The following is a 23,465-nucleotide window of genomic DNA, read 5'->3' as shown; positions in this document are numbered from 1 at the left end:
ATACGAGCTGAGATATAATCTCTTCTATAATTTATTGTTCTCTCTGAAAGTGTAGGTGCTGTCTGGGAACTCAGAGCTGGACGTGAAGCAGTCAAACGATCCGACAGGCTGCTGAGAACGGTTTTACCTGATGTGTTTTTATATGAACTAAAAATGTTTGATACGATTGATCATACGATCTTATTACAGAGATTAGAAGACGTTACGAGGATTAAAGGAACTGCATTAGACTGGTTCAAATCCTACTTATCAGATAGATTCCAGTTTGTCCATGTCAACAATGAATCTTCCAGACAAACAAGAGTTAGTTATGGAGTTCCACAAGGCTCAGTGTTAGGCCCAATACTTTTTACTTTGTACATGCTTCCATTAGGAGATGTCATCAGGAAGCACTGCATCAACTTCTATTGTTATGAAGATGACACTCAGCTATATCTTTCTATAAAACCAGATGAAACTAATGAGTTAGTAAAACTTGAAGCCTGTCTAAAAGACATAAAGGCCTGGATGACCAAGAACTTCCTGCTTCTAAATTCAGACAAAACAGAAGTTATTGTACTTGGTCCTAAACACCTCAGAAACTCTTTCTGTAATCACTTAGTTACTCTAGATGACGTTGTCTTGGCCTCCAGCAAAACTGTGAGGAACCTTGGAGTCATCTTTGATGAGGATTTGTCCTTTAGCCACCAGATAAAGCAAATCTCCAGAACTGCCTTCTTTCATCTACGTAATATTAATAAAATCAGGTAAATCTTTCCTCAGCGTGACGCAGAAAAACTCATTCATGTGTTTGTTACTTCTAGACTAGATTATTGTAATTCCTTGTTGTTAGGATGTCCAAATTACTCATTAAAAACCTGCAGCTGATCCAAAATGCTGCAGCAAGAGTACTGACGGGATTTAACAAGAGAGATCATATTTCTCCAGTTTTAGCTTCTCTTCACTGGCTTCCTGTGAAATCAAGAATAGAATTTAAAATTCTCTTGATGTCTTACAAAGCTCTACATGACCAGGCTCCATCATATCTTAGAGATCTTATAGAACCATATAATCCTAGCAGAGCACTTCTCTCTCAGTACGCTGGTCTACTTGTGGTTCCTAGAGTTTCCAGAAGTAGAATGGGAGGCGGAGCTTCAGTTTTCAGGCTCCTCCCCTGTGGAACCAGCTCCCAGTTTGTGTTGGAGGGTCAGAAACCCTCTCTAGCTTTAAGATTAGACTCAAAACGTTCCTTCTTGATAAAGCCTATAGTTAGAGCTGGCTCAGGTAGACCTGAACCAACCCTTAGTTATGCTGTTATAGGCCGAGGCTGCTGGAGGACCTCGTGACATGCTGAGCTTCTTTTCTTTCCTCCTACTCTTTAACTGACTCATACCTCACCATCTTTTTCTCTTCCATAGTTTCTTCTTATTATCTGTTGTCTCCATTCAGTTCCTTCACTCGTGTAGTTTCTGTTCTTTCTTTTCCAGATGTCCCGTCATGGAGCTGCATGTCTCTGCTCTGTGATTGTCGTCTCCTCCAACAGTTCTTCTCTTCTATCTCTATGCTGTCCTTTTCTCTCTCTGCTCTCCTCTCACCCCAACCGGTCGAGGCAGATGCTCCGCCCACCTCTGAGCCCGGTTCTGTTAACAGATGTTCTCCACCTCTGATCCTGGTTCTGTTAACAGATGTTCTCCACCTCTGATCCTGGTTCTGTCGGAGGTTTCTTCCTGTTAAAGGGAGTTTTTCTTCCCTCTGTTGGAGGTTTTTCTCCCTTAAAGAGGAGTTGTTTTTTTTCCCTCCTAGTTTATGTGGGAATTGTTGAATTGTTGGTTTCTCTGTATAATGTTGTAAAGTTCTTCTGTAAGGACTTTAATGTGTTAAGTACCATGAAATAACCTGTGTTGTAATTTTATTTATATAAATAAAATTGAATTGAATTGAACTGAAGACCCGTTAAGTTACTAACACACGGTAATTCACAGGACATTCACAGAATGAGCGACTTGCAGTCAGAAGAAAAACGTCATGTTGTAATTTGAAACAACACCAACAAGCCGCATTTGAATTTCTCCCATCTGTGCTCGCTGTGTCCTCCTGGTGTGTGAATGAAGCGTACCTGGGAGGGCAGTCGTGTCTGCTGCAGGGCACCGGGGAGGTGACGGGTTTGGGGACGTGTTGACACGCGGCGGGCTGAACGTCCTCTCCGTCCACAGACACACAGCGGATCCTCCGCAGCCACGTCCCTCTGTTCCCACAGGAAGCACTGCAGCTGGTCCAGTCTCCCAAACGCCAGTCAAACTCTGGAGACACAAAATATCAGCAAACAACAACAACAACAACAACCCGTCTGGAAGAAAGCAGCTTCAACAAATATTCAGGAAACTCAGAGAAAGAGATTCTCAGTTTTTAATTTCAGATTTTTAAACGTCCTCCGTAGACTGATGGAGACGAAGACAACATTCAGTCATGTTTTTCTGCGAGTGAATATTGTCAGTATTGTTTTTAAATGTTTGTCATGATCTTTTACTGTAAAACTAATTTACCAACGGTTATAAATAAAGTGGCCTAAACCTGAGGTCTTGTTTCTGAGCTGAACTCGGATAAAACCTTGTGATGCAATAAATTATTTTTCACACAAACTTAATTACTTTGTGATTTATCTTTTATTCTTGAAAAAATGTATGGATTTCTCCTGTTTACAAAAAAGTTTAAATGTTTTTTGAAAATATATAGAAACATATAGAATATAGATTAATAGAATCTCAAAGTTCAGTCAGGAGGATCGTTTCCTTCATTTCAGCTTCATCTGTCCAAACTCCCTCATAATGAATCTCTGACATCATCTCTGACCAATGACCTTTCTGCTCGTGTTCTGGGAGCCAATCAATCCACAGAGGCTGTTCTTTAAATATCACCGCGCTCAACCCACAACCTCCCCGTCACCACGGTAACCCACTGATCATCCTCCATCCTCTGCTTTTACTCCACCACCACCATCTGGACTTCTGCTAACGTCATGGGGCAACACGCTTTCTGATGATGCATCACGTGACCTCCTTCTCTGTTAACCAGTTTTATTTATACAATCGTAACATAAGTCATCTTCACAGTGAAAAGTCATGACATGACAGAAACCCAACAATCCCCCCTTGAGCAGCAAACGGTGAGGGAAAGAGAGGAGAGGAGAGAGGAGAGCAGTGCATCATGGGAGGTCCCACAGCAGCATGACTAAAGGATGGTTGAGGGTCACCGGAGGCAGCCTGAACGATCAAAGAGGAATATTAGAAGTAGAGAAGGAGAGTCTTCTCCTCAACTCAAACTGGAGCTGGTTCAGAAACACCACTAAAAAAAATACAGTTGATCTCTCAATACTAAAATTAAATATAACAAATTCATAATTTGTAGTTATTACCAAGGAAGCATTGGCAACTTTGAGCAAACAAGTCCCATTTGTTCTTTATTCACTCTGATTAACGGGTTAATTTCCTTTTGAAGCATCATTTCAGATGTTGTATTGTTTAATGTATCATGTTTGCATGTTTCCCATCAGACTGACATCAGATGGATTTATTTATTCATTATGTGCTCAACAGAAGCTAAATACTTGAAACCTCATAACTTGGTCAATCACACTTCCAGTATTATACAATCGCAATCAATTTACTGCAATCGTGTCTGAACAAAAACTCACATTTCAATCACTGTTTTGCATCATTTTCCAGTGTTTGTTTTTGATGATGTCATCTCACTGCACTGACTTCTTCTGCTGTGGTTTAATGGCACACGAGTGCCAGAATACGTTTATTTGAATCATTGGACCCCATCACTGTCAGTAATGTCTTTGTATATTTCAGTAAAAGGCTTGTTGTATTCAGGTTGTTATTTACGTCATATATCTGCCCTGAACAACTTCTGTTAAAGCCACAGAAATCAAACTTTTATCTCAATGTTCACTGAAAATGTCTCTTCTTCCTTATCAGGTGTATCATTAAACTCTGGTTAGACTTATACGATAATAGTGGCATAAAATCACCAGAAAAAGACAATTAAATTGTTAAAAGAAAGTATTTGTATGACAATAAACTGTCAACTAGAATTTGATGGTGACAGCCCTGCTCATAGTGAAAAAGACTTCAAATGATTTAATTATATATTTGACAGATTACAGATTTTGTCTTGAGTAGAAATAAGTCTCACTGACGGCTTCTATGAAGGACAGAGATGTTTGAAGACAGGCAGTTCTTAAAGGAAGACTGGAGCAGAAATAGATTTAAGAGAAGCAGGACAGAGCTCAGTGGAATATAAAAAAAGAGAAACAGAACATCCCATCAAACCAAAGTCTGCTGCAGTGCTGACAGAGGAATGCAGAATATTTACAGACGCAGAAAACATGTGGAAAGTCATCTTGAAATGTTTCTCCATGTTTACGTCCATGTTGTCAGCCTCAGATAAAACGGGCAGATTTTCTCAGACATTAAAATACAACAAAACGAGTTCCTGCTCTCAGTTCACTTCAGTTCTTTCTGCACAAACCACCAGATCTTTTTCAAATAGCATCAGATGCAAACTCTTCACTTTACTTTTGGTTCCACAAAAAAACAAAAAAACAAGCAGGAAATAAAAAGTCTGCTTGTATGATCCCACGTCAACCTTCAGTATTTACAGTATTTACTGCAGCTCAGACGAGGCGAACACTAACTTCATATAAAGAATACATTCAAAGGTTCATCTGCACACGTAAACACCAACCTGCCGAGTCGGTGCCGATGAGCTCATTTTATTTGGGCTCTCAGTTTCACTTCTCTTCACGTCGATGATGTTTGTGACCGATGACGAATGTGTGAGGAGATTTGGATGAACTTTGTTTGTATGTGTGTGTTGTTGGTGTCATGATAATCACTGTGTATTTATTTAGGTATTTTTGTATCATTATTTGTTGTTTGAATGGGCTTAATCTCTAATTTGAAAGTTCAAAAGAAAACCAATGTAAATAGCATCATTTTATGTGTTAAATCAGTGACTGAAATCAACAAATATAAAACTATTAATTTAAGTTGTATCGTGAGTTTTTTGTTCTGCTCTGTTTTGTTTTTGTTTGGTTTTATTAGATTCATCAATTTTCATGGAATATGTGATATGAGCTGGACATGCATTTCGGATGAACTTCTGAGGTACTGGCATCCCTCCCCTGGGTGTGTGTGTGTGTGTGTGTGTGTGTGTGTGTGTGTGTGTGTGTGTGTGTGTGTGTGTGTGTGTGTGTGTGTGTGTGTGTGTGTGTGTGTGTGTGTGTCAGTGTGTTTGCTTTTTCACGTTGTATTTCGGGTGTAATTTTTAATGATATTAAAATCCACAATAAAAAATATTCAGATGTCATTAAAGTACAAATTGTACTTTTTTGTTCCTAATATTCCGTTTGACGGTGATATTCAATCATTTCTATTTTCATGAGACAAAATATAACAAACTGCTAAAATGTGCACAGTCGTACACACACACACACACACACACACACACACACACACACACACACACACACACACACACACACACACACACACACACACACACACACACACACACCCATGCCTGAGCTCACCTTCAGTGTGGACGTGTATCCAGGCCGACAGGGTTTGTCTGCTGCTGTTGATGAAGGTCTGACATCTGTACTGGCCGGAGAACTTCCCCTGGAGTGTGTTGACCTCCAGGACACGCCCTCCCACCAGCATCCTGTGCTGCAGACCCGGACCAGGACCAGGACCCCTGGTCTGAGCTGGACCTGGAACCTGGTTTATGGTCTGGTTGTTATAGTCCCAGCGTACGGGAGACTTGTGGTCAGGAACGACTGGACAGCCTGATGAAGACACGAGCAGACACAATATTAATATATGTAAAGAAAACCACACGTCATAGGAGCACAATAATTCATTGGTGGAGTACCCCTTTAATATGAGAGCAGCGCAGTGATGGAAAGAAAAATGTACACATGATGGCAGATGTTTGTCCATCCAACAGACTCAGTGGGACTTTCTTATTTTTATTAAGTAGAATGAAATAATTAAAAGTGGGATTTTGTAAAATAAATATCCGTGAGCATACTTAAACAGAAAACACTCCTTAATTGAGCTTATTGACACACCAATAAAATATCTATGAAAAATATATAAATAACATTTTGTCAGATGAAAAATATCATTACAGTTTGGAGCCTTCATAAAAACCTTAAAGAAGGAAAACTGTCCTCATCTGAGAGTAAACGTGATTCTGTAGGTTGTGTGTGATTTGACATCAACTGATGGTCAGATTTACAAAAAGCTTGCGTCTGACATTTCAGCAAGAAGAGCACAAACGATGGGAGGAGTCAGATCTCAGTCAGCAGCTGAATACAAACCTTCCTCCATCTGGTCAGTAAAAGGTGTCTAACTCCTAACAGATAACATCTTTGTTTTAGTTTTTCAATTCACTAAAAGATCTTAAAGCCACATTCATTTTCACACCTCAATTCATACTTTTTATTCTTAAAAAAAAATATCCAAATGATATTAAAATCAGCTGTAAGTCCTGTTGTTCTCTTCACTGGGAAACATTTCCATTTTCTTTTGTTTTTTTACATTAAAAGTTCACATCAGAAGTCGTTTTCTTCCCTTTGAGCTGCATCTCTGTTTGAAATGTCAAAGACTTCCTGTCTGGAAGGAAGTAAAAGCTGAACGGACGTTAGTGTGTCTACTGATGTGTGAACGTCAGGATGGACAGGTTGTGTACATGGTGTGTACATGGTGTGTACATGGTTTGTACCTATCCGCAGAATGTCTCCAGGTCTGATGAAGGCACTCATTCCTCGGCGAGATGCCATGAGGACTCGTCTCCTGTTCAGCTCCTGAGACACTGGAAGGACCCGTCCTCCGGCTGGGTATGGACCTGGACACACACACACACACACACACACACACACACACACACACACACACACACACACACACACACACACACACACACAGTCAGGATTCCTGTCTGACCCTGGTGTGTCTCCCTCTGTTTGGTCCCCAATCACCTCTCCTCATGTTTTCTGTCAGTCCCTTGTCTTTGTCTTTGTTATTGTGTCCCCATGTGTTCTGTGTCCTCCTCTCCCCGCCTCCTGTCACCTCCCATGGCCACGCCCCTCACCGGTCTCAGCAGCTGCCACCACTCTCCCCAATCACCACCTGCAGGTGGCTCATTTCCCTGATCACCTCCCCGGACTATATCTGCCCTGCCCCTGCAGTCATCTTTGTCGGTCCATACTGCTAGTCACTGGAAGTCACGGCCAATCATACCAGTCCGTCCGTCTGTTTGTTTGTTCCTGTTTCTGCTCTCGTTCTGCAACCCAGTCAGCGCCCTCAGTCTGAACTATCAGTTAGTGCTCCCCATCTTGTCTGATCTTGGAAGCTAAGCAGGGTTGGGCCTGGTTAGTACTTGGATGGGAGACTGCCTGGAAATACCAGGTGCTTCAATGCTGCCAGTCAGTGCTGCCCAGTAACTCCAGTAGCTAGTCTGTTGCCACTTGCTGTGGAGGACCTCGGGATTCCTCCAGCGAGACCTCGGCCCAGACACTACGTCAGCCTGCTGCCCACTGTGGAGGACCTCAGGATTCCCCCAGTGGAGCCACGCCCTGCTGCCTGTCCGTTGGTCAGTCAACCGTGTTTACGGATCCTTGCTGCCAGACATTGCCCGGACCAGAGCTCCAGTGAGAGTCAGTGGAGTTTCCCTCCCGACACGGGAGGAATAAGATTGTAGGTACCACCACTGTGTTCAATAAAGACTGTGTTTTGAACTTATACCCAAGTCTGTGTGCCTGCGTTTGGGTCCCGTTACACCTCACCTCATAACACACACACACACACACACACACTCACACACGCGTGAGGGTACATGTGATGCGCTGTGTTTGTCTGTGAACGCACCGTAGACCTGCAGCACGGTGGAGGCGGAGCTCTTCCCGGCAGCGTTGGAGGCGGAGCAGACGTAGACGCCCCGGCTGTCCACGGACACGTTTCTGATCCACAACAAGCCCGACGGCAGGAGAACAGCTGCTGCTCCGACGGGTCCGTTCCTCCGGAGCCATGTCACGTTGGGCTGAGGAACACCTGACACACGGAACCAACAGGAAGTCGGTAATGGTCACAACAGCATGTTGTCATGAGGCTCATTTAAATTGTGATATACTTTAAAATGTTAGGAAACAGCAGTGCAAGTATCAGTACTGGGAGATACATGGAACATGTAGTTGTCACATTTTTCAAGTTTAGTGAATTTGACCAAAACTTTACTTCTGGCTGGAAATGACATCACCAAGAGAAACAGGAAGTTAAGACATTTTGCTCGAGATATAAATGAAAACAACTACTTTTGTGTTGTTTTTTTAAAAAAAAATTTTTTTTACATTTCTATGAAATATATCACGTCCATAATGTAAAGCAGCTTCACTGCACAACCAGGCGTCCTCACTCAGCTGCTTGGTTTGAGCCGTGACTTGAAACGGACGCGTCACGGACCAGAAAACTACTGCAGGAGCTGCTCTCAGTTTATAGTTGATGACAATGCTGAGCATTTTGGACATTTTAGTAAAATATTTCCAAAAAAAACATGGAAATAGTTCAAATATATTATTAACATCTCTGGCAAAATGTCTTCCAATGTTTTCTTACTTGTTTAAATAATTTACAGACGATGAAACCAACTGGTCAAATAAAAATTCACTGGACATGAAAACTTGACATTGGTATGAATCATTTTGGGCTTAACTCTGACACATATATATATATATATATATATATATATATATACATATACACATATGTATGTATATACAGTATATATATATGTATATATATAGGTCTGGGGACAGGGACGAGCTCCGGAGAGTGCAGCGCCACCTGAAGGAGAAGATGAGAGAGTGCAAGGACTCCTACAGGAGGAAGCTGGAGGCCAAACTCCAGCAGAACAACGTGAGGGAGGTGTGGACCGGTATGAAGGAGATTACTGGGTTCAAGGGGCGAGAGAGACAACCAGGGGGCTCCCTGGAGAGGAACAACCAGGGGGAACCTGGAAAGGAACAACCAGGGGGAACCTGGAGAGGACCAACCAGGGGGAACCTGGAGAGGAACAACCAGGGGGCTCCCTGGGAGGAACAATGAGCTAAATTGTTTCTTCAACAGGTTTAGTTCACCACTCTCATCTGTCTCCTCCACACCTCACACCTTCCAAACACCTCTGCTGCCACCCCCCCTGCCCCCCCTGGTGAGCTGCATCGACACCTTGACCCCCTCCACCCCCCTCTCTGTGACGACTGGCCAAGTTAGGAGACAGCTGGAGAGAATCCACCAGCGCAAGGCTGCAGGACCTCACGGCATCGGCCCCGGGGTCCTGAAGACCTGACGGCATCGGCCCCGGGGTCCTGAAGACCGGCGCCGTCCAGCTGGCTGAGGTCCTACAACACCTCTTCAACCTGATCCTGAAGCAGGAGGAAGTCCCGGTGCTGATGAAGACGTCCTGCCTGGTTCCTGTCCCTAAGAAGACGACTCCATCTGGCCTCAACGACTACCGACCGGTTGCCCTCACATCTCATGTGATGAAGGTGCTGGAGAGGCTGGTCTTGGCCCACCTCAGGCCGCTGGTGAAATCTTCTCTGGACCCTCTGCAATTTGCGTACCAGCCTCGTGTGGGAGTGGACGACGCCATCATCTACCTGCTGCAACGAGCTCAGTCTCACCTGGATGGAACCGGTGACTCTGTGAGAATCACTTTCTTTGATTTCTCCAGTGCATTCAACACCATCCAACCACTGCTGCTGAGTGAGAAGCTGCGGGTGGAGGGGGTGGACATGTCCACCGTCTCCTGGATCACTGACTACCTGACAGGCAGACCACAGTTTGTCCGTCTGGGCAGTGTGCTGTCTGATACGGTGGTCAGTGGTACTGGAGCTCCTCAGGGAACTGTTCTGTCTCCTTCCTGTTCACCTTCTACACAACTGACTTCCAGAACAACTCAGAGTCAAGACATCTGCAGAAGTTCTCTGATGACTCTGCAGTGGTGGGATGTATAAGGGATGGACGGGAGGAGGAGTCAGTGGTCGGGTGTATAAGGGATGGACGGGAGGAGGAGTCAGTGGACGGTGTATAAGGGATGGACGGGAGGAGGAGTCAGTGGACGGTGTATAAGGGATGGACGGGAAGAGGAGTCAGTGGACGGTGTATAAGGGATGGACGGGAGGAGGAGTCAGTGGACGGTGTATAAGGGATGGACGGGAGGAGGAGTCAGTGGACGGTGTATAAGGGATGGACGGGAAGAGGATTCAGTGGACGGTGTATAAGGGATGGACGGGAGGAGGAGTCAGTGGACGGTGTATAAGGGATGGACGGGAGGAGGATTCAGTGGTCGGTGTATAAGGGATGGACGGGAGGAGGAGTCAGTGGACGGTGTATAAGGGATGGACGGGAGGAGGATTCAGTGCTAGGTGTATAAGGGATGGACGGGAGGAGGAGTCAGTGCTAGGTGTATAAGGGATGGACGGGAGGAGGAGTCAGTGGACGGTGTATAAGGGATGGACGGGAAGAGGAGTCAGTGGACGGTGTATAAGGGATGGACGGGAGGAGGAGTCAGTGGACGGTGTATAAGGGATGGATGGGAGGAGGAGTACATATGTAGAAACATCTCAAGGATGATCAGTGGAAACAGGATGCACCTGAGCTCAATTTTGAGTGTAATGGCAAAGGCTGTGAATACTTATGTACATGTGATTTTTTTTGTTTTTGATTTTTAATAGATTTGCAAAAATTAAAAAAAAAATGTATTTCACATTGTCATTATCGGATATTGTGTGTAGAATTTTGAGGGAAAAAATGAATTTAATCCATTTTGGAGTAAGGCTGTAACATAACAAAATGTGGAAAAAGTGAAGCGCTGTGAATACTTTCCGGATGCACTGTATATATATATATACACACACACACACACACACACACACACACACACACACACACACACACACACACACACACACACACACACACACACACACACACTGTTGTTGATGTCTTTGCACTGAAAGCCTCGTTAGAAATACTCCATGTGTTAATCTGTGTGTGTGTGTGTGTGTGTGTGTGTGTGTGTGTGTGTTGTGTGTGTGTGTTTCAGACATCTGTCTTCACAACACTGCTGCCAGTGAAAGGAGTGATGTCCTCTATTACCAACTTCACTTCTTTTATTTACATGAAATATATCACTTTCAGTCAGGTTTATCTCATCCCTACACACACACACACACACACACACACACACACACACACACACACACACACACACACACACACACACACACACACACACACACACACACACACACACACACACACACACACACACACACACACACCTACCTGATGTCATATTGGCTCTCAGTGCAGCAGCCTTTTGCAACCAGCTGAAAAGCCTGTTTTCACAGACCTTTTTATCACTTTGTCATTGGATGAGTGAAGCAGCAGTCCGTGTGTATATTTATAGATCTGTGTGTGTGTGTGTGTGTGTGTGTGTGTGTGTGTGTGTGTGTGTGTGTGTGTGTGTGTGTGTGTGTGTGTGTGTGTGTGTGTGTGTGTGTGTGTGTGTGTGTGTGTGTGTGTGTGTGTGTGTGTGTGTGTGTGTGTGAATGGGAGGACTGTCTCCACCAGAACAAACCGACCTACAGATCCAACGAGGTGCCACAAACATTCCGGAGAGATTCTGCTCCATGTTGAAATGATTGCATCAAAATGTTGTTGCAGATTTATTGGCAGCACATTCGTACTTTCAACCACGTCCCAAAAGAGCTCAACAGAGCTCCAGATTGAGATCGGCTGTGGCATTTAAAACACCCTCAAATGATATTAAGGATGGATTTTGGATTTGTGTTTAACACAGACTGTTTCTAAAAGAGTTCGTAGCTTCAGGTCTGTAAAATGGTTCTGATCCAGAAGTGTCTTCAGCTGCAATACCAGCGAGTGCCACTAGAGGTCGACTCCAAAAAGCCTCCGGCTCCATAGACTCCCATTCAACTTCTCTCATCAAATCCAAAGTGAATAAAATGTGTCCGTCAGTTATCTCGGTGTTGTTAGCTAAAGTCACTCCTTCTTATTAGTTTTCTGGAGGTCCATCTGAAAATAATCCCTCATTCATTATATATTAGGGCTCAATAAACTTGTTTTTGAGGCTTGTTTGTTTGATTGACAGGCCTGTGGTCCAGTCAGGTTTCTGCTATCAGTGGGCGGGATGTAGTATCGAGATCCAGTCAGATCCACCGCTCACTTACTAATAAAGTGGTGACTAAGTGCAGAAGATGAAAATATTACAAGGATTAAATCAATATTTTAACATTTTGGGCGAGATATGGAGATTGACTCGTGTGCCTCCTGCTGGCCCAGTTCGGTACTGCTCTGCCCAGAGACTTTATACCAGAAAGTCATCAGGCACGTAAACAACATCGCTTCTCTCTGGGACAGTTATACAAATACAAAACCTTCATGATTAAAAACGATCATAATAAGAAGAGTGATAACGAACTTTGTTTGCAGTTTCCTGCAGTAACATGTATTTCTTTTGTCACGGGCGTCGATGGATAAACGCTGTTTGAGTTGCGGTGGTTTTTCAGCAGAAAAAGCCCTCTAAATATAGATACAGCCCATTCAAGTCCATTAAAATGAGTGGATGTGTTTTTTGTTATTTGTGTGAGTAGGTCTTTCTTTATAAATGGTGTTGTGACGTACCGGTGACAGGACAGTCCAGAGTGAGGTTGGCACCCGGCCGAACGCTGACTCGTCCCCCAACGGTGGCCCTCAAGCCGTGGCCCGACACCACCCCGTGGTCTGAAATGTTCCTCCATGACACCGTGATGGCTGGAGGCTCTGAGGAGTCACACAGAGAAAGAGTTTCATGATTAATATAGTGGATGACTTCAACTGCTTTTCAATAAGATTTTAATAATGACAACATCAACACTGCATTTAATAATTAGACTGAACAGTCACCATTCTTTAATAACATTTTAATCTACAATAATAGACGACACCCCATTTGGTAAACATAATTCTGTCTCAGTAGATATCTAATAATGTTATAACCAAAGCTAAGGAGGTAATCCATTATTAAATAGCTGTCCTCCATTGTAGTCAATGGAGGACAGCTATCTTAACCTGGTCATCCTGTTGATGGTGCTGCAGCCTCTCTGTGTGCAGCACTGACCTCTGCTGGGGACAATTTGCTAACATGCACTTTAAAGCATCGCAATGATGCTTTAAAGCAACTGCAACTATTAGAAGAAAATATATCTCGTCTTTTCCACAACTGGCACAGAAGTATCGTCCAGTATGACCTGATCTATATCTATATCTATATCTATATCTATATCTATATCTATATCTATATCTATATCTATATCTATATCTAGAAGACGTATAGATCGCTGTGAGTTCATGTCATCAACAAGTCTTTTAGAGTTTGACCTTTAATTAACACATCCACATTTCACTGATCAATCTGTATGACAGGCTTTGAATGTTGCTGTAATCAGATCTCTATCTTGATCTTGGTGTTTTAAACTATAAATACAATGAACTCTCCTTTATTTCTAAAATACTTGAAACTGTTGCTCATCAGTAAAGTGGACATTTGCACAGTAACGGTTTGTTTGAACATTTTCTATCAGGAATCAGAGAGCGTCATAGCACAGAAACAGCACCGGTGAAAGTTGCCAACAATCTTCTTAAAAGCTGTAGTCTGATTTTATGGACTATAAATGATTTTGAACAACAAATTTACAAAGAAAACAGGTGGAAAAACAACAGTAAATTATTATTTCACACCGCCTGCCACAGAATAAGTTTATGAGCTTTGACTGATAATTAGAGATACAGCTAAAAACATAACAGTGGGAGATTTGTGTCAAAATGTTATGAAAGGATGCTGCATAGTGACGGCTGTCACTCAAAGTCTCTTGGAGTCTGGATGGATTGATACATTTGATGAAGTGAAAGCATATATTTGCTATACAAATAAACGTAATGTTAGCACATTTTTATGTTTTATAAAATTAGCTATTCTGTTTTAAACTTAAAACAAGCAACAGTGATACCATGTGTAATTGTAATTACAGAAGTGCTTAATAATGTGACTTTATATAAGATTAAAGTATTAAAGGGGAGACTCACCTGCTAGGAGGAGATGCGACGTCTCGGAGTCGGAGCCTCGTGTGTTGGCAGCTCTACACTTGTAGTGGCCGCGGTCCGACGCTCTGGGCTGGAGGATGTGAAGACCTCCACCATCCCAGGACACCCTGCAGACAAACAAGGACAATAGCTTTTAAAGTTAAACAACTTCTAACGATCACCAGGATGCTTTGTCATGGCAACCAAATGAATGTGATGCACACAAGTTTTGATTCATTTGAACTCAGACTATTATCTTAGTTTCTAACTCTAATCAACTCTAACCAATGTGCCTCAAACTAAACCCAACTGTGGGTTGTTGAGAACAAATGACCGACAGTATGTTGGTCGTATCGGTTGCAGGACTTGTTGCAAAAAATGTAATTAAGGTGTTCAGACACGGGATACATTACAGCTCTCTATATACAGAGAACAGAAGACATTTGCATGTAAATTCAATCCACCACAGACACAAATACAAATTCTCCATCAAGGTTATTCTTGCATTCATGACAACAATATTAGAAAAAACTGAAAATATTTTCCCTCCATAATAACACTGATGTGAACTGTTTTCTGTGGAATGAAAATACATAAATAAATGTGAAGAAAGTGTTTTTTAAAGGTCGACCTCAGCTCAGCGTGCTGCACAGAGGGAACGCCAGCTGTTATCACGCTCACTGTGTTTCATCCACAGCCCACAGGTCCTGTTAATGTCCATCAAGTATCCGTCTCACTGTAGCTTTGAATCTCTTCCTCAGACTCAGAGATTTGTCCTCTTGTGCTCAGATGTGAAGAACAGCTGGACATTTTGGGAAATGTGTTTGTTTGGCGTCAAATCATAAGATCAATATAAATTTCATCTTGGTGCATCGTGTACAGTCAAGTCTGAGACTGAGGATAATGCCAAATGTCCTGTTTTATCCGCTATATTAAAATGTTTTGGCTGTTTGGTGACGGGTTGAATCAGTGGCTGTACACAGCATCTCTAAAGTCCTGTCTTCACTGTGCAGGTGTGATCAGTGTCCAGACTGAACTACACGCAGAGGGCTGCTCATTAACCTGAAAACTAACAACATGCAGTCGGAAACAAAGACAACCGGAGAGTTGTTAGTTTATTTTTCTTGGAAGCAGCAGTTTCCCTCCCTGAATGCACCGAGATCAAACCGATGTTGATCTGTTTATCGGACTTTGGTTCATTCTGGCAACTCAGAACCTTTCTTCAAATGTCAGAGTCCCTCAGGAAAAGCTGAGCAAGAGAAAAAGCAAGTTCAATATTATCAAGGTATCGGGAAGCTTTAAATTTAAAATAAAAAGAAGTTGAAATTAGTTTGCACAGTGTGTTATTTGATCATGTTGAATATCAAAAGTTTTTAATGTCCCATTCAAAAATACCTGTTTTTGGGGGCGTGTCTGTTTGATTGACAGGCCTGTGGTGCAGTCAGGTTACAGCTATCGGTGGGCGGGACGAAGTATCGTCAGGTTTCCGATCAGATCGGTCAGATCCACCGCTGACTCCTCCCCCTGCTCGTCCAAATATGGTCACTTCCTGCTCCAAACCGCTCCGAACTAGCAAAGATGGTGACAGACAGAATCTGAACTGGAGGATTCATAACGTTCACAAACCAACGATGACATCACTGATGGATGATGACATCACTGATGGTTGCTGCTTGTTCGAGACCATGCTTTAGAGAACAAATCTACGAGCAGCATTCTGACTAACCCTTACACAAGGGTTAGGGTTCAGTGCCTGAAACTAGAGGAATTAAGAGCAGCATGGTGTGTAACGTATCGGAGCAGGAGACCTCTCTGTCTGCAGCTGTCAATCATGGGATGATTGGCAGGTCCTCGAGCAGAGCAGTGAAATCCAATGTTTTTTCAAAGGGCGGCTCAGGGCTTTGGTTGACCGGTGTGGTCTGCTTCCTTCTGACATGAAATGTTATTTTAAAAGGTCATCCATATTCATAGGACCGGCTGCTCAATGAGGCTGAAACAGGACAGTTCACGCCATCCACAGCATCGTATCCACAGGCTGTTTAAATGTGTATCGCAGTGCAGAAACATGGTGGATCAGCTCATCTGAACCGTTCTGGGAAACCAGAGCTTCACTGTTAGAATAATCTGCAGAATCACCTCCTGTTCATTCACATCATCGTCCCATTTCACAGGATCATCGTCAGCCCGCCTCAAAGAGGCGGAGCCTTGCTGATGTCTGACACTGTCCACTACAGTTACGCCAACACACTGCTTTGCCCATTGTTTATTTACAATATTGCTTTTATTGTGCCAATATTCACCTTCAATCAAAATTTGTTTACATCTGATTTCACAGATTTTCTCCTACAAAGTAGTTGAGTTCAGGGTTAAAAAATGGACTTCTCAGAATATGTATTTGGGGTGTTTCTCTTTCCACAGCTGAGTTACGGTGGACAGTTTAAGTTCACATGTGTAGTTTGGTTCAAATCAACCATCAGTGATGTCATCAACCACCAGTGATGTCATCGTTGGTTTGTGAACGTTATGAATCCTCCAGTTCAGATTCTGTCCGTCACCATCTTTGTTAGTTCGGAGCGGTTTGGAGCAGGAAGTGACCATATTTGGACGAGCTGGGGGAGGAGCCAGCGGTGGATCTGACCGATCTGATTGGAAACCTGACGATACTACGTCCCGCCCACCGATAGCTGTAACCTGACTGCACCACAGACCTGTCAATCAAACAGACACGCCCCCAAAAACACATTACCTGTCGGCGTGTTACCTGTCAGTGTGCTGCAGCGGAGCTCCATCTTTGCTCCAGCTGATTGTGGGAGGAGGGCTGCCCTCTGCAGGACAGCGTATGGTCAGCGACTGCGTGGCGTTCGTGAGGAGGGCGCTCTGTCCGACACTGATGTTGATGTTCTTCTGAAACGTCAGCGGGAGGTTTTGCTGCTGTCGGATGATCACCGGTCGGCTCACCACCATCTCCGATGAGGAGTGCTCGGACCAGTTGGGCAGCTTGTCTGTGGGACAAATCAGATACAAACACAACATGAAGATCAAATGTTTTATCTCTCGGAGTAACACCAAGACTGGTCATCCAATATCAGAACATTTGTATACCTGCTTATACATACAGTTATGTAATCGATATGAGGCAGCAGTGAAATGTCCACATCAAACATCAGGGTGGGACTAAATAAAATCTCTTACAGTCTTATCATCACTGCTGATTGGACTATTTTAAAAACATTGTTGATGAGCGATGTCAGAGGATTGTTTGTTTATTTGTTTCTTCTTTTTTTGTACAATTATATGCTTGTTTTTTGTAAAATATAGATGTATTTTCAGAAACTCGTCTTAATAAAAACAACACTTTGGTCAAATGTGAAGTCCAAGTTTTTAAATAGTTTGCCAAGAAAAAAACAAAATAAATTGTTTTGGTTTTAATGAAGAACATTATTCAAATGGCTATTAGCTAACGTTTCTAGGAGCAAATATTAAAACATGTAACGGATGGCTGACATCACTGTATTTTATGTGAGTGAAAGACACAGAGAAGGTGGCAGAAGAAAGAATTTGTCCTCCTGAGAATAAGAAGAGCATCTTAATGTATTTTTAGGACAGCTTCAGTTGAACACATGGGCAGCCGGGTTTTTAATTACCTTCTGCTGGTTTTCCTCCCTTCGTGGTTCTGGTCCAGAGCTGGGCAGCAGACATGTGGGTCAGCAGGGAGGAGATGAGTTGTGAGGCCTGCTCCTGCTGGATCTCTTCATGGTCAGCCTGCAGGGTGATGTTGATCAGCCTCTCCTCCACCCGTGGCTGCAGGGAGGCCTCCTGCTCACCAGGGGGCAGCAGAGACACACGGAGTCTGGGCCAGTTCAGCTCCCGGAGCGAGTAGTGGCTATGGCAACTCGGCATCATGTCCTCCCAGTTGGGACGAGGACTGGCGGTGGACGGTCTGCCGGTCGACCTGCTTTCACTGCCGATCAGCTGGAGGGTGAATATGTCGGAGGCGGGTCCAGCGACACACTTGTACACCCCGATGTCATCCGCCCCGAGGAAATGGATCTTCAGAGATCCGGACTTGGTGACACCCAGGCGTTTGGAGCTGGGTAAGGGGCTCCCGTCTTTGAGCCAGCGGATGGAGGTTTTGGGGAACCGTCTGACGGGGCATTTGATAACCACGGAGGTGTTGGGGAGGAGGTAGGCGTGGCCTCCGACGGTCAGGTGAAGGCGTTTCTCTTTGTGGGTCTGGATGTAGATGCGGTGCTGACCCATCAGAAATGGACACCGTTTGACCCCCTCCTCGTAGCCTCGAGCCTTCGCAGGCCATCTCCCCGTCTGCTTGACTTGGCTCTTCACCACAACCTTTCGCGGGTCTTTGGGTCGGATCTCCTTCTTGTGTTCTGGAAAATGAGAACATGTTAAGTGAGTTTTGCTTACGTCTGTACTTTTATAACGGTCCTGCAGAAAGACACACAAAAAGATTCAATTGTTTCACCATTTAAAAAGTTGGACAAACTTCAAGGAGCAGTACAGCAATCTGGGAAATACACTTATTGACTCTTTGCAAAAGTTGGATGAACATTTTAGAAATACCTCTAATGTCACTCATGACAACAGAAGTGTACAAACAACAGTTTAGTTTGGTTTAGTATTAATAATTTGTGAATTTTACAGCTGATTTGAAGGATTATTAAAATCTATATTTTCCCAAGCTAAATGAGGCTAACCAGGTCCTGAGTCCAGATTTGTTCTGAACTCACAGACGTGAGACTGATGTCCATCTTTTAGTCTAGTATGAATATATATAAACATAATATAATATGAACAGTGTTAAACCATTCCTTAAAGAAATTAATGTTACAGCTGTTACTTTGGCTTAATTTAGTTTTATGTAGCTTATCATTACAACTTCTTCTGTACTCGAACAAGAACTAGTGCAAATTCATAAATATCATTTCTGTGACGGCATTGTTTAAATAACTGGTAGAAAAAAAAAAATCTAAATTTATAAAATCGTGATGTTTTTAGTGTATGAAAGAGTCAAACCCAGAAATCTGAGTTTTTCATTCTTTAAAAAGCATCTTAAAATATCTTTGAAAGCTTTGTAATCTCCACTAATGGGTATGAAGGAGTTAATTAATGATACTGATTTCATCTTATTATGTTCAAAGACGTTTCTGGATGTCAGAACGATAAACAATAACGTCCTGATTTGACCTCACAGAGTCAGTTGGAGCAGATTTTGAACGACTGTCAGTCTTCAGAGGAAACATGAAGTCGTCATTTACATGTGCGTTCAGGAGTGTGTGTGAGTGTTGCATCACCTCACAGACACACACAGTCACAGATGACACAACGGTGTGTTTGTGTGATGAATGGAACTTTTTTGGTTTCATTTTTTGTGCAGTGAAAAAACTGTTGTAGCAGAAATAAATTCTTTCTGACAACCTCTGGACACAAACATGAGATCATTTATCTGGTGAGATGGTGTATGTTTCATGTCAAAGACCTTCTGTGTTTATTTCAAAATAAAAGCTGCACTATGCTTAACATTGAGTGTTCTATAACACAGAAAATGTCCGAACAAACAGGAAAAGTTTCGGTCAAGTATCAACCATCAGTGATGTCATCAACCATCAGTGATGTAATCAACCATCAGTGATGTCATCAACCATCGGTGATGTCATCATCCATCAGTGATGTCATCGTTGGTTTGTGAACGTTATGAATCCTCCAGTTCAGATTCTGTCCGTCACCATCTTTGCTAGTTCGGAGCGGTTTGGAGCAGGAAGTGACCATATTTGGACGAGCTGGGGGAGGAGCCAGCGGTGAATCTGACCGATCTGATCGGAAACCTGACGATACTTCGTCCCGCCCACCGATAGCTGTAACCTGGCTGCACCACAGGCCTGTCAATCAAACAGACACGCCCCCAAAAACAGGTCTTCTTGAATCTTCTTTTCTAATGAATGAGGGATTATTTTCAGATGGACCTCCAGAAAACTAAGAAGAAGGAGTGACTTTAGCTAACAACACCGAGATAACTGATGGACACATTTTATTCACTTTGGATTTGATGAGAGAAGTTGAATGGGAGTCTATGGAGCCGGAGGCTTTTTGGAGCCGACCTCTAGTGGCACTCGCTGGTATTGCAGCTGAAGACACTTCTGGATCAGAACCATTTTTGGAGACGGATGCTACGAAGAATTTTATATACAGTCTGTGTTTTAGGTCACTGTGAGTAATGATGACTGTACACCATGCTGATTGATGGTCATATTTAGACTGTGAGAAAATGTATCTCCCCCCCCCCCTCTCTCCCCTGGAGCTACTGGGATAAATGGGAACCAGAAAATCGACTTTACATCATGAACTCAAATAAAATCCTGCGAGATAAAGTCTCAGTCACAGAAGCTGCTCAGTTTCAGAACAGTAAAACAGAATGAAGTCACCTTCAGAGAGGAGGCCAGATTGATTATCACTGTAAAACATTACATACGGCTGATCAGGACTTCAGAGAAATATCAGACTGAGCAGCTTTTACAACAACAGCTGGATTAGTCACACTGTGCTGTGGGACATAAATAACAATAAATGACATGAGCCAAAAAAAAGTTCTTTGGTAGTTTCTGATATTTCTTTTTTTTGAAACTAATCTTAAAAGAACATTTTATTAATTTGTCCCTCAGATTTCATGTCCTCATTCATGCTGCTTGTAAAGACGTACCTCAGAGGCACGACTATGTTGGCTGTAAAAATGTAAAAATGTAAACATGCATTATGAGGTTCAGTCGAAGCCAGAATGAAGCTTCGTCTTGGCAGTTGCAGTCAGGATTTTATTCCCGGCAACAAACCTTCATGCAACTGCCAGACGTTTCCCTCGGCTGCTGCAGCTGAGACACTTTCTGTTGAAATACCAAAAAAATGGGGATTTCATACTGAAAAAAGGCTTCGGGTTATTTGACAAACTCAGACGGCTGAGTTCTCATATTAGCTTCGGTTGGACTTGATAATACATTTTTGTACACAGTAAGTAGTGCAGATTCTCTTAGTGGAACCACTCTGTCGCTTCATGCACAATATGAAGACAAATTATTTCACTGACAAATAAATCATACAGATGAAAACGGGCCACATGTGAGACGACATGCACAAGTAAGTAAAATAGAAAAGAAAACATCCGTAAACCTAATTCTGACGTAAATCAGAGGATATCCAAACTGGATGCAGTTTGAGTTCTGTGTGACGATAAAACACGAAAACCTCCTGAACACCAACATACAGTCGAGTCCAGATGGAGACGATCAGACGTATGATCTCTCAGAGGGTTGTTCTACCTCCAGCTACATGGAAATATTCGGTGTTGGTGAGTTTACCTTTGTGTAAAAAATAATGACAGAAACTCCTTTTATGCAGTTTATAGATATTCAGATTGGTGACGCCATCATCTACCTGCTGCAACGAGCTCAGTCTCACCTGGATGGAACCGGTGGCTCTGTGAGAATCACTTTCTTTGATTTCTCCAGTGCATTCAACACCATCCAACCACTGCTGCTGAGTGAGAAGCTGCAGGTGGTGGGGGTGGACACGTCCACCGTCTCCTGGATCAATGACTACCTGACAGGCAGACCACAGTTTGTCCGTCTGGGCAGTGTGCTGTCTGATACGGTGGTCAGTGGTACTGGAGCTCCTCAGGGAACTGTTCTGTCTCCTTCCTGTTCACCTTCTACACAACTGACTTCCAGAACAACTCAGAGTCAAGACATCTGCAGAAGTTCTCTGATGACTCTGCAGTGGACGGTGTATAAGGGATGGACGGGAGGAGGAGTCAGTGGACAGTGTATAAGGGATGGACGGGAGGAGGAGTCAGTGGACGGTGTATAAGGGATGGACGGGAGGAGGAGTCAGTGGACGGTGTATAAGGGATGGACGGGAGGAGGAGTCAGTGGACGGTGTATAAGGGATGGACGGGAGGAGGAGTCAGTGGACGGTGTATAAGGGATGGACGGGAGGAGGATTCAGTGGACGGTGTATAAGGGATGGACGGGAGGAGGATTCAGTGGACGGTGTATAAGGGATGGACGGGAGGAGGAGTCAGTGGACAGTGTATAAGGGATGGACGGGAGGAGGAGTCAGTGGACGGTGTATAAGGGATGGACGGGAGGAGGAGTCAGTGGACGGTGTATAAGGGATGGACGGGAGGAGGAGTCAGTGGACGGTGTATAAGGGATGGACGGGAGGAGGAGTCAGTGGACGGTGTATAAGGGATGGACGGGAGGAGGAGTCAGTGGTTGGTGTATAAGGGATGGACGGGAGGAGGATTCAGTGGACGGTGTATAAGGGATGGACGGGAGGAGGAGTCAGTGGACGGTGTATAAGGGATGGACGGGAGGAGGAGTCAGTGGACAGTGTATAAGGGATGGACGGGAGGAGGAGTCAGTGGACGGTGTATAAGGGATGGATGGGAGGAGGAGTCAGTGGACGGTGTATAAGGGATGGACGGGAGGAGGAGTCAGTGGTTGGTGTATAAGGGATGGACGGGAGGAGGATTCAGTGGACGGTGTATAAGGGATGGACGGGAGGAGGAGTCAGTGGACGGTGTATAAGGGATGGATGAGGAGTCAGTGGACGGTGTATAAGGGATGGACGGGTGGAGGATTCAGTGGTCGGTGTATAAGGGATGGACGGGAGGAGGAGTCAGTGGTAGGTGTATAAGGGATGGACGGGAGGAGGATTCAGTGGTAGGTGTATAAGGGATGGACGGGAGGAGGAGTCAGTGGACGGAGTATAAGGGATGGACGGGAGGAGGATTCAGTGGACGGTGTATAAGGGATGGACGGGAGGAGGATTCAGTGGACGGTGTATAAGGGATGGACGGGAGGAGGAGTCAGTGGACGGAGTATAAGGGATGGACGGGAGGAGGAGTCAGTGGACGGTGTATAAGGGATGGACGGGAGGACGATTCAGTGGACGGAGTATAAGGGATGGACGGGAGGAGGATTCAGTGGACGGTGTATAAGGGATGGACGGGAGGAGGAGTCAGTGGACGGTGTATAAGGGATGGACGGGAGGATGAGTACAGGGCAGTAGTGGAGGACTTTGTGGAGCGGGCGGGAAGGAATCACCTCCTCCTGAACGTGACCAAGACCAGAGAGATGGTGGTCGACTTCAGGAGGAAGACGACGGCTCCACAACCGCTGAGAGTTCTGGGAGAGGAGGTGGACATGGTTGAGGAGTACAAGTACCTGGTGTCTCCATGACAACAAACTGAACTGGAAGACCAACATCAAC

General features: G+C 43.9%; 1 protein-coding gene across 3 annotated transcripts in view; it reads right to left on the bottom strand.

Annotated features, from left to right (window-relative positions):
• adamtsl3 (ADAMTS-like 3) overlaps nucleotides 1–23,465 on the bottom strand; it is a 183,190-nt gene that overhangs the window by 10,016 nt on the left and 149,709 nt on the right. For all 3 annotated transcript variants that reach the window (XM_069711465.1, XM_069711466.1, XM_069711467.1), the window contains exons 21-28: nucleotides 17,831–18,574; nucleotides 16,948–17,188; nucleotides 14,190–14,314; nucleotides 12,750–12,887; nucleotides 7,917–8,099; nucleotides 6,772–6,894; nucleotides 5,576–5,830; nucleotides 2,096–2,279 (exon numbers count right to left, since the gene is read on the bottom strand). In XM_069711465.1, the coding sequence (XP_069567566.1) occupies nucleotides 2,096–2,279; nucleotides 5,576–5,830; nucleotides 6,772–6,894; nucleotides 7,917–8,099; nucleotides 12,750–12,887; nucleotides 14,190–14,314; nucleotides 16,948–17,188; nucleotides 17,831–18,574 (1,993 nt within the window). The remainder of the gene's footprint in view (nucleotides 1–2,095; nucleotides 2,280–5,575; nucleotides 5,831–6,771; nucleotides 6,895–7,916; nucleotides 8,100–12,749; nucleotides 12,888–14,189; nucleotides 14,315–16,947; nucleotides 17,189–17,830; nucleotides 18,575–23,465) is intronic.

This window comes from Brachyistius frenatus, unplaced genomic scaffold (assembly GCF_029030835.1).
Source record: "Brachyistius frenatus isolate BFR_SWC_R1_liver_20210118 unplaced genomic scaffold, ASM2903083v1 Contig_100, whole genome shotgun sequence".
In the NCBI taxonomy this organism is placed as follows: domain Eukaryota; kingdom Metazoa; phylum Chordata; class Actinopteri; family Embiotocidae; genus Brachyistius; species Brachyistius frenatus.
This window is presented reverse-complemented; position numbering and strand designations above follow the sequence as displayed.